Source organism: Eurypyga helias, unplaced genomic scaffold (genome assembly GCF_000690775.1).
Source record: "Eurypyga helias isolate BGI_N326 unplaced genomic scaffold, ASM69077v1 scaffold8248, whole genome shotgun sequence".
NCBI lineage: Eukaryota > Metazoa > Chordata > Aves > Eurypygiformes > Eurypygidae > Eurypyga > Eurypyga helias.
The window spans coordinates 23,598-38,134 of record NW_010264902.1 but is presented as its reverse complement, the minus strand read 5'-3'; the positions used below and the strand labels follow the sequence as shown (position 1 = coordinate 38,134).

At 45.6% G+C, this 14,537-nt stretch overlaps 1 protein-coding gene across 1 annotated transcript in view; it reads left to right on the top strand.

Moving 5' to 3' along the window:
• Positions 1–426: 426 nt before the first annotated feature.
• Positions 427–14,537, top strand: part of FANCD2 (Fanconi anemia, complementation group D2) — a gene marked incomplete at both ends in the record, with an annotated part of 37,452 nt that continues 23,341 nt past the window's right edge. The window contains 14 exons of the mRNA XM_010156524.1: positions 427–551; positions 962–1,049; positions 1,918–2,022; positions 3,193–3,293; positions 3,787–3,895; positions 4,628–4,663; positions 5,041–5,184; positions 6,182–6,316; positions 7,678–7,809; positions 9,765–9,872; positions 11,381–11,490; positions 12,348–12,408; positions 13,099–13,224; positions 14,389–14,462. Of these exons, the coding sequence (XP_010154826.1) occupies positions 427–551; positions 962–1,049; positions 1,918–2,022; positions 3,193–3,293; positions 3,787–3,895; positions 4,628–4,663; positions 5,041–5,184; positions 6,182–6,316; positions 7,678–7,809; positions 9,765–9,872; positions 11,381–11,490; positions 12,348–12,408; positions 13,099–13,224; positions 14,389–14,462 (1,454 nt within the window). The remainder of the gene's footprint in view (positions 552–961; positions 1,050–1,917; positions 2,023–3,192; positions 3,294–3,786; positions 3,896–4,627; positions 4,664–5,040; positions 5,185–6,181; positions 6,317–7,677; positions 7,810–9,764; positions 9,873–11,380; positions 11,491–12,347; positions 12,409–13,098; positions 13,225–14,388; positions 14,463–14,537) is intronic.

The window sequence follows — 14,537 nt, the reverse complement described above, 5'->3', positions numbered from 1 at the left end:
TTTAAGGTCCCTTCCAACCGCAACCGTTCTGTGATCAGGGCATCAATTCTCTTTTCCTGCTCTGGTGTTTCTTTTCCTTCATTCCATAAGCCAGTCAGTCTCTGTGGGTTACTCTGTACTGGAGGGCCGTTACTAGAGATTCCCAGAACTAACTGAATCAAGAGTCATACTAAACACTGAGAAACTTGCTGTTGTGTTTCCCAGTTTCCTTTGCTCACCAAGATAGTTCTATCCTGCTTGTACAATATCACTGTTCCATAAAGGTCTGCACAGCTTCCACAGGACAAGGAGTTAAGGGGCAGTTGGCATAAACCCAGAGAAATGACCTGCTGTGTAATCTTATACACGTACTGTTGTTGCTGTGCTAATGAGCCGCTTGCTCACGGCGAGACTCGTGCGTTTTACAAGCCTTCCTCTTGTCTGCAGGGTCTCATCAAGAAGTTAATGCAGATGGTTAGTGTCTCTCCGGTCCCAATCCAGCACGATATTATCACCAGTTTACCTGAGATCCTGGAGGATTCCCAGCAAAGTGAGGTTGCCAGAGAGCTCAGGTACAGATGATTCTGTTGGGTTGTTGTTGTTGGGGTTTTGGGCTGTTTTTTCCCTTGCACGTGGCAGAAGAGGACATCGTGCATTAACGCAGGTAGCACCAGGACTGGCTGAAGAAAGCAACCATTCCTGTTAATGGTAACATTCAGGGACAGCTGCCTCTTGTTACAAGATTTGAAAAAGGTAGATTCTTCATATCTGCTTCTAATCAGCAGCCACAGAATCACAATGCAGTATGTTCAGAGAGGAGTGATAATTGAGGGAACAAGGTTTCCATAGTGCCAGTGGCATTGGGGTCGGTTTCAGATTTTCTTGCAGTGACCACAAAAACTAATGGAATCGTACAATTTACTGAAGATCCATTCATGGTTCTATTAAGAGGATCATTTATTTTCTTTTTCTTGTGTATCAGCTGCTTGCTAAAACAAGGCAGACGACTAACAGTTCCCATCCTGGATGCCCTTTCTCGTCTGGATCTCGATGCAGGCCTTCTGGCTGAGGTAAGAGCTGGTAGCGAGGAGTTGAGCAGAACCCAGCCCCTGCTTAGCCACACGAGAGGGTCACTCCAACTATTTTGCTAAACCTGACTCCTATAGGCCTTCAGAAGTCCTGAGCTCACTGAAATTGGAAAGGAGTCAGAGAAGCTAAAACTGTTTCTGGAAACATGCATGAGAGGTTCCCTGAGGAGGGGAGAGGTTTTCTGGCTGTTACAGTAGGCATTCAGAAATTTCAAACACAGCTGTTTTAACAAATGCAAATCCACTTTGCCTTGCTGCAGTCAGTGTTTACTGCCCACCTTAAACCTGCTGATTGTCACTATTTCCTTTTTATGGTAAAAGGGACCAGACTAGACTGCTGTATTCCAAGTGAAGGTAGGCTGGTGATGAAATCATTGTGTGATCATGGTTTTTCTCTGCAGAATGCTCATAAAGAAGAAGAGATAATGTTCCTTGGGCCTTCTGGACAGGCTGGATTGTTGCTCTTTTTGCAGTTAGGCGTCTTAGGGATAGAAAAAAATTGGGGTTTTTGAGTGCATGAAGTACTGTTTGACATAGTCCCCCAAGGCTGGTGCTGCACACCAGGCTACCCCTCTTCCGTGCTTCGCCCTTGTGAAAGCCCGTTAAAGAATGAAGGAGCCAAGCTCTTCTTGGCAGAGCCAAGTGGAATGTCAGGGGCAATGGCCACAAATTACAGCCTAGGACTCGAGCAAAGACTCAGCAAAGCCAAGGCAGGTCTGATCTAGCACTGACGATATTCCTGCTCTGAGCAGAAGGCTGGACTGTAAGCCTCCAAAGATTCCTTCCCACTGAGGCAGCTGTTTCTGTGAACCATAGCCTTACAGCTGATCCATCACGACTTTCTCCGTAGGTGCGGCAGTCGGCCATGGCCATTGTGCCTTCTGTCAAGCTGGAAGATTTGCCTGTGGTAGTGAAATTCATCCTCCATAATGTCAAGGCAGCAGACGCAGTAGAGGTACAGTATTTTCCCTGCACTAAAGACCAGTAAGGTATCTAATCCAGTGCCTGTTTTAACAGAGAGCAGCTGCTGCACACACAGAGGTGTGGGCCCCAGTGTTTTTAAGTCAAATATTTAATATTGCCATGGATCAAAGCACATGCAGATAATAAATCTGTCCTTTGACATGGATTTGGTTGACATGCTTTTGGGAATGAGGATTGAAACCACCTCCTTTCTGCTGGCTGTTGCAGGTTTTTCTCATTTGTTCTTAGTTTGGGTTGGAGTTGGGTTTTTTTTTGATGTAAACACCTTAAATAGCTGAAAGCACTCAAATTGTCTTGAGTTAAATCCTCAAACTGAAACGAATGTGGTTAGGTGGCAACTTGAAGCCTTTGGGTTTTATCTGAAAATTTTGCATTGTACAGACCTTTTAAGGGTTTGGAATTCCAGAAATATCCAACAGACATGGGAGTGCAACTTGGTAATTCTCTTCTTGCTTTCTCAACTGCATTCTGTTCTAAATCACGTTTTGGAAACACCCCTACACGGGTGGTTCTCCTGCTGGAGGACCACTTTCAATCTAAGATGTAAGGTCCCTCATTTTTTGAAGTTGCCTTATCCAAGGAAGCATACCTAGAATATTTTTTAAATGAACCAGATATTTTTGTTGATCCGGCCTTGATGAAGAAGAAGCATGTTCAATAGTTCATACTTGGAGAAAGCCTCAGCTTAAGCCAGAAGTAGGTTGTGATCTGCCCAAATCTTTTGGGGAGGCCACTGTGGAAACAGCGTGCCCTGTGTAACAACACATGCTGCGTAACATGCCACTCAGTCTGTGCTGATCCAGTACAAGTTGAGAGAAGTTTAATTGGTGAATTCCTGGGGCTGTCATGTCTTGCTTTGCTGCTAAACAGGATAAAACTACTTCACAGCAGATACAGGTGGGAATTTCATGGAGTAACTCTTAAGAAATTCATGTGCAGAACAGTGAACAGCAAAGTGGGGCTGGCCCACTTTCTAAGTGTTAAAAACCAAATTTGAGCATGGTGAAATGCTTATGTCTGAAAATACGTCAAGTTTTGATTTGTAATTTTAATGTTGTTCTGTGAGATTGTGTTTTCTTTTCCTCAGCCTTTTCTTTCCTCATATGTCACAGTGATATATGCTGGGATTTGTGTTTTACAGGTGATTTCTGATCTTCGTAAGAGCTTGGATCTGTCGTCGTGTGTTCTGCCCCTGCAGACCCTAGGTTCCCAGAAGAAGCTTAAAAGCCAAGTGCAGCCCAGGTACTTGAGCTGATTTACATGATTCTCCAAGGGTAAGATGGGACAAGAGAACTTTGGCTTTTCTTTATCTCGTCTCTCTGGCATGTGGTTACATACACAAGCCCAATTTATCCCAGGTAAAGGTGCTGACATCTTTATTCCTTCCCAGTTGGTGCTAATATGGCACATCATCAATCCTTGTGGAGTTGGCTTCCCCTGCCATGCATGTTGTTCCTTTTGAGCCATCTGCATCCATGCCTGCGTGGGGGCATGCAGCTCCAGTTATAATAGTGTTTCTGCTAGTTCATGTGTTTTCAGTTCCCTCCAGTATGTCTTTGATTCTGCAACCTCTGCTTCCACCCTTTTCTGAAACTGCTGAAATTCCATGTCCTTTCCAGAACATTCCCTCTAGAGAATGGCTGCTTTAAGTAACTGCTGTGCCTGCTGGGCTGCCTTGTTCCTTTGACTACACTATTTGCCATGATTGAGTCTCCTCTTTTCTGATCATTTACAGCTCTTCCATGAGCCAAGTAACCACCAGCCAAAGTTGTGTGAAGCTACTTTTTGATGTGATCAAGCTAGCTGTGAGATTTCAGAAGGATGTCTCTGAAGCTTGGATTAAGGTAAAGTGCTTCAGTCCCTCTTTCCTTATTTAATTGGACTCCTAGGTTGAGCCTGAGCCTTTCTTGTAATCAAACGTGATACCAAAAGGCAAATGTTAGCCCGTATTTTGTCGATGCAGATTTCATTCTGTGTTCCAAATCAGCAGTGCTCTCTCAGGACTCTCCTTTCTTCTGCAGTTGCGGGTTTCACAGAGCTTGCAGGGTGGCCCCTGGGCAGGCCCCAGATCTTGGAATGCAGGATAAACCTGGCTCTCTATGTTTGAGAGAGTTTTGGAAAAAATAATCTTAGTTTTATCGTGTCTGCAAGAGAGCAAAAACTTACACCCGCATGTTGCAACTGAGCTGTGTGATGCATTAAGGTTCTTGCAGATGTCCAGCAAGAAGTCAGCATTGGCTGGTATTGGGCTAAATTTAATTTCAAACTGCATTTCAGTGTAAACAATGAGGCTGTTTCTTGTTCTCAGCCTTTCGTTGCCGAGTTCCTTTTTCAAGCCTGATGTTATTTGAAAACCTCCTTGTTCAAGCTGAATTTTCGTGATGGCTTTCTGAGTGCCTTCTGGGTTCTCTCCTGTTGGCAAGATCCAGTTTGCTGGCTTTGATAGCTGTCCTGTTGTAGTGGAGAGAAGCCTGTGCGCTGGATTTATTTTGGTGTCAGTCTTTTTTGATTTAATTTTGGATATAGGATCGTCCTCTAGCATAACAGCTTCCTTGTGTTTGTTTTTCTTTTCTTAGGCTATCGAGAACAGCATGTCTGTGTCTGACCATAAGGTAATCCCTGTGACTCGGCACTCGTCTCTGGGGGTGTCCCCTGCTGCTGGTGTTCTCAAGGGCTTTCTGCGTAGCTGTGGATGAGATCTTTCTAGTTGGAGCAGAAACTGCCAGTGATGTGCATAGGTGGTTCTTTTGCTGTGTGACTTCTTCCGAGTATAACAGCTATCCATTTTCTTTGTAACTCGCAGTTCATCCCTTCTAAATGTCAGGGGATGGAGTTATCCTGCTTTAGTTCTGTCCTGTTGGACTGACGAGGTTTTTCTACAGTTGGGGCTGTTGGGGCTTTTTGAGGTTTTGATTTCCAAGTGTGTAGTTGTCTGGAGTGTTTAATATCTTTTCAGCATATAACGATTGGTGGTTATTTCCTCAAAAAGGTACTGGATCTGATAGTTTTGCTGCTGATCCATTCTACAAACACCAGGAACAGGAAGCAAACTGAGAAAGTATTGAGGAGCAAAATTCGACTGGGCTGCATGCCAGCACAGCTGATGCAGAATGCCTTCCAAAACCATTCAATGGTCAGTGCTGATCCTGCCCTGGGACTCCCTCTTCTCTTTTATCTCTCAAAGATCTTGTCAGATGGGGATATAACCCTGTGCTGCATTGTTTATACTAGTCCTGTTCCGTGTACTTCTGGTTTTTGATGCTGGCTCCCAGCTCGGTCTGCCGAGGCACGTGTCCTCTGCTCTAACTCTCACGTGGCTTTTCAGAGACGAGCTTTCCTCAGAATTGGGTGGGCTTTTTATTTTGGTGCAAAAGCCTCTCAGCCTAAGAGATGTGATCTAGCCCAAGATCTCCACTGCATGTTCCAGGCATGCTGTTGTCTCCCACAGTATTTTTAGAAGTTAATCTGTTTTCATGCACAGTTTTTCAAGTGTAATGATTCTAGGTCTAAATATGTGTATATATATTGGACGTGTTTGTGATGGAATGTAAACTTACCATTTACTATGGGGAAAACTGAAAAGATCAATGAAAAACCAACACATTGCTGCTTGACAGAGGTCAGAGCAGATGAGAAAACACAGAGTTATGAATTTAAAGTAAATTATTCAAACTATAATAATGCCTTAATTAGGCACATTTTATTCTGAATATAAGTGGGTTTAATTCAGTTTTAGATTAAGTCTCTTCTAGAATAAGTTAAGATAAAGTAAATTAGGCCACTTAGAGCTGAATGAGAGCTTGTTGTACAAAGGAGCTCTGTGTGATTAAGCTAACTTTAAAAGTTTACCTAGATGTTGCTGAGTATCTTGATGTAGTGGAGCCCTTCTGTTAAAGTAAGGGCAAGAGTGTGTCTGTCCTGGGGCTTTTATTTAGTGGTATGTGGCTGTAAAGTGACTTTCCTGGCGTCACCCAGAAGGGGTATGCTGCTGTGAGCTCTGCAGCTTTGCAGCTTGGCTTAACCAGTCTGTAAATTCTTTGTGTGGAGGAGGTTGGAGAAACCCATTCTGGAGCTGGGTGTGTTTAAAACAAGCAGCAATCATCTCCTTTTTCACAATGTCTGTCTTTCAGGTTATCAAAGACTTCTTCCCTTCGATCCTGGCGCTGGCTCAGGCGTTTCTGCACTCTGCGCACCCAGCCATAGTCTCCTTCGGCAGCTGCATGTACAAGCAAGCTTTTGCAGCCTTTGACTCTTACTGCCAGCAGGTACCATGGGACGGATGGCATTCTTTTGTTTGTGTTTGCGCTTTGTTCTAGAGTGTGCATCATGATCCTCTGATTGGGAGGATTTGAGGTGGATGGAAGCCTTTGGAGAGAGGTCTGTGCTGTAGCGTAGGCCAAGCAGAAGATGGAGAAAAAGCACAGCGAGGCTCTGACAGCAAGTGACTACCACAGAGGCTACCAGGAGGAGCAGGAGCAAACAGCAGGCCTTAGAAGTGACGGAATGAAATTCTTATGGAGCAGAGGGGGCTGAGCTTGATGCAAGTCAGAAAGTAAACAAATTGAGATCTAGCCAGGAAGTCAGGGCTGGCCCCAGGGTCACAGAGGAGGCTTTTTCATAAATCCACATTCCATAGTCACTTTGCACATCCTCTGTTTTAAAAAAACATTGTTATAGTTTGTACTGAAACTTTTTCCCGTTCCTTGGATAACTTACTGTGATGAAAAAGTTCTCACAGATTTCCCTCAGGCCTCTGGCCAACTCGAACTCCTGCTGCATGCTCTGAAATGATCACAGGCTAGACTTTCAGCTCGGAGTATGAGTTCCTGCAGACATGCTGACAGTAGAAAATTTGGGGATCAAAGACCGCTCTGCACAAGCTTTTGAATGTATTTGCGCTTTTTTGGCCACCGTGTGTTTATAATTAAGACTGTTTCCAGCTTTGTATTTATATTACATATTACAGCAAAGTTCACAAAAAAGCAACTGGGAAAAACCCAGGATGTGAAAGCAAACGCTGTCGTCTGCAGCGAGCGGGTGGGTCTAGTGATACTTTGAGATGTTAAGAATTTCAAGAGGATGGCTGTATTAGCAATTAGTGACGTAGGAAGGACCAGAGCCTCGGACAGCGGGTGGGGGTGGAGAGTGAGCCCTGCCCGGAAGTCAGCTGAAGTAAGGCCAGAAAAATGGTTTTGAAACAAAAATGTCAGTTTTGAACTGCTGTTGATAAAGATTGAGAAGACACCGGAACTGGTGAACTGGAGGCGATGTCTTCCTGGGCATGGTGCAGTGCTCAGTGCACCTAAGAAAACAGGGCAGATTTTCATCATCTGATGTGTCGGTAGCCAAGAGCAGGAGCTGCAGCAGCATTAGCAAGCGGGCAGGAAAAATTTGGTGAAGAGCTGCTTTGTGGAATCGTGGGAGATTTCAGAACTGAATAAAATTCAGGCTGAAGGAAGAAGTCGTTATTGTGGATATCGGGAATTAAGGAGCAAACTGAGAAGGGGGACTTCAGATAACAGAGTTTCCAGATGATTATCTGCTCTTGATAAACATATGAGCAGAACAGGGCAGATGTTTTTCTGTTGGTATTTCACTGTGGTTTCTCTGGGGCCTTTTTCCGTAGGAGGTTGTGACTGCTTTGGTGACTCACGTGTGCAGTGGAAGCGAGACGGAATTGGACATTGCTCTGGATGTGCTCACTGATTTGGTGATGCTGCACACATCCCTGCTGATGCGCTATGCCACCTTCCTGAAGGTACGTGCATTTCTGTGTTTCAGGTCCCTGACACCACTTTGCCTCAGAACAGGTCAGTGCTTTTCAGAAACAGAGGTAGTGGAACAACTCGCTTCTGTAAAGCTTTCTGTCTTGAGAAGTTGTCTCCTGACTGCAAAGCAGTGAACGAAGTGAAAGGTGTCTGCTATGAAAGAGTGAGCTGTAAGATAGGACTATGAGGCATTTTTTCACAGGAGAAACTGAGATGGACAAAAATGTTACCCTTCCGTGTAACTGGAGAATGCTTAAATTGCAGGCATGGAATGACACCTATGGTGGAAGGAAAATGCTGTCTTCATTAACATCAGCTATTTCAAATACTTCCAAAAATCTACCCTTGTTATGATCTGACTGTTCTACCGCATTGAAAGACTGACAATACTTGAGCCAGTATTTGAATCCTCAAACAAAAAAGACTTATGTCCTAAAATTTAAGAGTACTTCATGGGGAGAAAAAAAATGGGTTCTTGACTCCTAAGAATGGCAAGCAGGGTCAGGCCTGCCCAGTTGCTTGTTTCCAAAAGGAGTAAGGGAGGAGATAGAGGGAGGAGCACAACAGCAAGGCAAGCGTTGTGCTTTTCCTGAACGCTCCCCCTCTGTGGTGATTTGTAGCTTAAGGACACCCCGTATTCAAGAGCCCTTGAAGAGCCTGGATGTGTGTATTCCCCCCCACTGACTTTTTTTGGTGTGGGGGTGGATTCTGTAGTTTAAGTGCATGCTGTGGGAAAGCTCTTTACTTTTTGCTCTTTAGCTGGTTGATTGTTAAATTTAAATTGCTTGCTAAGAAGGCATTAAGCTCTGCTCTAAGAGTTTGCAGTGCGATCTGTCACACATTTGAGGGGTGTAACAGGAGGAAACAAGACTTGCTTGCTTCCTGGCAGAGGGAGGATGCGACAAGGGTTGAAAGTAGTCCTTGAGACAACCAGAATCTCATGCTGATAATGAAATGTGTTGTCAGAAGTCCAACGGAGAGTACTTTCCCACAGCAGTCTGGGACTGCTGGCCTCCCTCCTGACCTTGTTTGCATGTTCTTGTGCTGGCAGATCACTTGCAGGTTATGGTTTCTGTGGGCCGATCTTTGATAGGTTACCAAAGCTTGTATCAATCGGTACTCTGGCCAGACCTGAGATCTGGCAGCGGGCCGTGTTTGGCATGCATCTCGGAGGTGGGCGAGACCTACCACTTACCTGTAAAAAGATCTGCAGTGTGGTACAGCAGATGCCTGGTGTGTTTGACACAGAGCTGGAACCTCTCCAGCGCATGCAGATCTGAGCACAAATCATTTCCATAAACAGCTATTTTTTTAACCTTAAAACTGGGTCAGTTTTCGTGAGGGTTGCAGGAGGGGTTATCTAATCCTGTCAAACTCGACAGCTCATTCTAAATCCTGCCTGAGGTTCACCAGTAGTAGGAGAAAAATAATGGCAGCAAAATGCCACGTCAGGTGTAGGAAAGCTAGCATGGCTCTGGGAAACAGTTGGACTGTTTTCACTGAAGTGCTGGAAGAAGAAACATCCTGAGGATGCCAGCCAGCACAGAAAATTCCACCCCTAAATTGTTAACGACTTGGCTGTTACAGGGCTCGTAAGGGAACTATTAACAAAAATCCATAATGTTCATTTTATCAAATACTTTGAATGCTGTGACCAAACCTGTGATAAATAGTGGTCACTAATGGGGTGGGAGAACTCCCAAAATGCTTATGGTAGCCAGACTGTTCTTCCCATTCAGCCTCTGATAAAACAAACTGCAATAATTGAGGCCAGATCAATAGTTCTGCTTTTTATGTTTATTAAATTTGAATGTAGCTTTTTTCCTGCCTGTACAAAAAATGTGAAGTTAATTGGCTTCCCTGACATTGACAGTTGGTGCATTAGTGGAAACATGGAAAGGGATTCTTGGTATATCTGAGCTAGTTTGTGTCTTCTCTCTTACAGACCATTTTAGACTCTACACAGAAACTGAATCCCTGCCAGATCCGGAAGCTTTTCTACATTCTCAGCACACTAGCGTTCAGCCAGAGGCAAGATGGAAGCTACATTCAGGTGAGCAGAGACACAAGAGGAAGGAGTTCAGGCTGTGTGTTGGTCGGTTTTCCTAGGTTCACTTCCAGAAGTTGTGCAGTGCAAATAGTGGCCTCATCTATGAACAGTGATTGAAGTCAGGATGTCCTTCAGCTTCAGATTCTCTTCTTTCCAACTGGCTGTAAGCCAGCTTCTGGCTCCAGGCTTTCCATGCTGCACAGCAAGGGCTGCATAGCTCATGTCTTTCCCAGAAAGGTCCTCTTTTCTTGCACAGCTAAGACAGGTAGAGTTGATAGAAAACCCAGTCATAAAGCTCAGCTCCTAAAAAAATTAATACTATTTTTCTTTTGTTGAGTGTCTGCATCGTTTTTAGTTGTGGGGATGTTTGCACATGCTAGCTTGTGACTATGAAGGAAAACTGCTCTTCCTGATTGGCCTGTGGCATGTAAAACAGCATGTCTGTACTCACTTCTACCCTCTTGCCCTGTTAAGATGGAGCTCTTCATTGCCGAAATTTTCAGTTGTATGGCAGGTTTAGCTCCTTTCTGAACTACTTTCCTCAGTAACTCCCCCCATGTCCCCTAGTCTTTCTTGTGTGCATCTTGTGAAGATTACCTTGGCAACAGACAAGGTGACGTTGCAGCCCAGAAGGACTAGCTGTCAGGCAGACGTCTGCCTGTCACCCCCATGAAGTGCAAAAAGAAGGGGAGGAGTGCAATTTATTCTGAGCTGAGAGTCTGTGACTGTGGGGGTCCAAGATTGCCAGTTTGGTTTGGTCCTCGGTGATACCCAGGACTCCAGGGGTAGATCAGCAATGAAGTCAGTATCCTGGGGAACCAAATTCCTCTTTGCCTTCTTTTAACTGTACTTCTAAAACCGATGCCTCTTGGACATGAGAATCTCTACAGGCAGATTTAGTCCTTGCACTGCACAGTCATCCCAGAGGCAACTTGCCTAGTGAAGGTCAAGAAAAGATGGATAACCATGTACTGTCCTTTTTGCTGCTACCAGTTTGATCTTCTGGCACTGGTAGTTTGTGTAGCATAACTCAGGCCTTCATCTCCTCTGTTTCAAACCCCCTCTCTGGTCAGAGCTTGTGCTTCCATGCAGCTCTCCATCCCTGAGGATTTCAGGATGGGCCAAGCTTCTCCTGAAGCTGACAGTGTTTTGTAGGGCAGCTCTGCAGCTGCTCTCTGTGTGTGAAGGGCTCCAACGCCATCTGCTATTTTTTTTTGGTTTTAATATATTCTTCTATTAATTGTAGCAACTGGAAATCTGGACCAACTACATGTTCTGTGGAGTAATTGGAGCAAAGTCAAAGCGTGTCACTTGTAGTGCCTTACCTCGAGTTGTGGCCAGCGGTTTCATAATAATGGAAGTCGCAGAACGCGCATTCCTTTTGCAGAGCTGTGATCCCAGTAAACCCCCCTGCAGCCTTTGGAGATGACGTTAAACGAAGATGCCAGTAGAGTTGTGAGTGATGCACAGAAGTACCTCTGTGGTGACACGGTCTGGGTCTGTCTTTCTAGGACGATATGCACATGGTGATCAGGAAATGGCTCTCCAGCACGGTTCCCAACCACAAACAAATGGGGATTATTGGTGCTGTTACCATGATAGGCAGCGTGGCATTGAAAAGGTGAGAGAACAAAGACGAGTTCAACATGTGTTTGGTTCAGACAGTCTGGGAGCGGGACAAAGACAGGAGGGCATTGCCGCCTTGCTCACGCGCATCTTGCTCAAATCCAGGAACTTGAAACTTCTGCACGCTGCGGTATCTGGTGTTACCACTGTTCAGTACTGCTCGCCCGCTGCTCATCTCAAAGGCATCCTGAGCTTCTCGTTAATCCCTGTTCATGGATGCCTTGACAAGCAGCAGCAGGACCTATGGCTTGGAAAACGTTTGAACACTCTGGTGGACTGACTGCAGATCAGCTTCTGGCACTAAGGGGGAATGACCTAGCGTGCTCCAGGTTTGAATACAGCGAAACCTGAAAGAGGAGCCAGGAGAAAGATTGTTACTGCTGTGCTGGGCGTTGGCATGACAATTCACAACTATAAATATAAATCGTTTATGAACAGCATTCATAAACCAGGCAAACTCCTGATAAGAGCTGTGACAAAGCACCTTGACTGTAAGAGTTTGACTTGTGTTGGGAAGCATTTCGTAGCTCACAGATTTTTGAACTTCTTAATAAAATGCTTTTGCTGTTTCTTATGTGAAGAGAAAAACCCACCTTAGCTCCAGGCCCTGAGTCAGTGGACTCCCTTATGGGGATGACTAGAGGGCTTTAGGCTTCAGCAGGTCAGAAGCAGCATGTCCTTGAAGACACTGAGTCTTATCCTGGAGGTCCCACACAGCAGCAGTAATGTTCCATAGAACACCTTTTTCGTGCATAATTCTCCAGTTACTGCAGAAAGAACCTTGTGTGTGGGGTGGGTTTTGCCCTCTCTGAAGTGTTGCTCCACAAAAGCAATGTTATCCATTGCTTTCAGACATGAAGGGGATGGTAGCTCCCTGGAGAGAGCAGAGGTGAACAGTGAGCGTGATGGGCAGGTGAGTACCAAGGATGGGGCAGTGCGGGCGAGAGGGTGGTTGGCAAGGAGGTGTGACTGGAAACACAGCCCTAGGTGACATAGTTTGTGAGTAGTTTACTGGGTCTGTGATTCTGGTACGTTGACAGCAGAGCCACGAATCTATTAAAAATTGTGTTGGAGAAATGATGCAGTGCTATTACGATAGCACCCGCTGGTCTTGCCTGCGGCTGGCCCAGGACAGGCCGTACTGCAGCGACCTAGAGCAAGTCTTCTATCCATGTTATTTCAGATGCGAAGGAAGGGAGCAGGACAATCTGCTTCAGTGAGCCAAAGGCAACCTTCGCCTTCCTCTCAGCTGGGCAGCAGTGCCTTTCAGGCCATCTAGAGAAGTCCTGCTGCTGCGGGGTTGGCCTAGCCTTAGCCTTCTGCCTTAACTCCTGTTGGAGAAGCTTCTAGGCTGGCCAGGGTGGTCCTGGGCAGACTCTTTTGTGCTGTTTCATAGTGGATCAGGGCCTGGACCTTACAAGACCCATATTCCCTCTTAAAACTGTGTCTTTGCAAGGTCAGTCGCTATGAGCAGTTCACCTAGAGATGAAGCTTTCGATATGCCTCAGAGTGCACCAGCGTAAAAGGGGGAGGGACTGAAGGTAAAACCTTGCGTTGGCTCCCTTTACGTTACCCACTTCTGCAGACTGCTCTCTCCTTTCAGCTCTCCACCTTGCTGGACCTGGTTGGCTTCTGCTGTGAGCAGACACCGGAAGTCTTGGCACTGTACTATGATGAACTTGCCAGTTTAATTGAGAAGCAGAAGGGGAATTTGGACTTGCAGCTCCTGGTACGTTGAAGAGTAGACTGGACTCAAATCACTTAAATGAATTCTTCAGAAACATGTTTTTCAGAGTCAGTTTGAGGATTTCACTCCAGCCTGAGAACTCTTTTTTGCTCTAGGCATGCTTAAGTTTCCTGTAGGAAATTGAGCAGGTACAAAATCCTCTTTGTGTTCAGCTTTTTTTATATTGTGGCAGATTCCTCGCTGTGCTTTAACGGCTTCCTTTATGGGAACTTCTACATGGCAACAGGGAGGCCTTTAAATTAAATGGTGTTTCAGAGCCTGCTTTTATGATTCATAGTTAAAAGTAGAATCTGAAAAAAACGTTAAACTTGGCATTGAAACTGGTTTCTGGTCAGACTGTTAGGACTGTCTGATGCCTAAGGACTTGGAAGAGTCACAGTCATTGGTGGTAATAGGAAGAGGTTTTTGTGCTGTGCCTGCAGGAGGGTGCAAGCCTCGAGGGGCTCAGGAGAGCACTGAGGCTGCTGTGGGGCTGATCACTGTGGCACAAGTGCTCTTTTGTGTCTGCTGGTTACAGGGAGGAGGAGCTGCCTCTGAGGAGGGAAGGAGAGCAGGGAGCTGTGGAGTGCTGGCAGTCACTCTAAGCAGCTCTGCACCTAGGGCTAGAAATGCCAGTCTCCTGAGCTCCAGCTGAGCGCTCCAAGGAGGAAAAGCAAACGAAGGAGGGCTTCTCCTTTTTCCATGCAAGACTGAAAAGTAAAGCAAGCTAAGGTTCTTCTCACAACTTTTGGGCAGAATTGTTGGGTCTTTTCGCTGGCTGTGTGTCCAGACTGTCACACCTATTACTTCTCCCGTTTTTAACAATGTAAGCACGTGAAGTATGTGAGACACGTTGTGTCAAATAAAACTTTGCCAGCACTTTATAGCCATTTCATTCTCATGATCGGCTCTGAGGATAGAGAACTTCCCATGGCTCCTCTCCTCTTCCAGCCAGCTGCTCTGCCCCTCTGCAGCACCGCAGAACTTGCAGACAAGCCCACGTCCAAAGATTAGGGAAGAATTTGCTCGTGTATGCTTAGCAATGTTTCCTGGCCTTGGCTCTCCTTGCAGGCAGTGGGCTTCGTTGCTGTGATTGTTCTAGGATACTTTTGCCTGGCCTTATCTTCTGAGCCCCTTTGCTCAGCAGGTTTTTTTTTTCCTTTATAGGAAGAGTTTGGGAAGAGTTTGGTGGAGGACTTTCCCAGTGACTTTGTGGTGGATCTCAGCCCTACAGTGGATGGGTATGCTATAACCGCAGACTAAGTATTGGTAACGTTTCTGTCACCGAGCACTGACCTCGTCAACCAGAGCTCGTC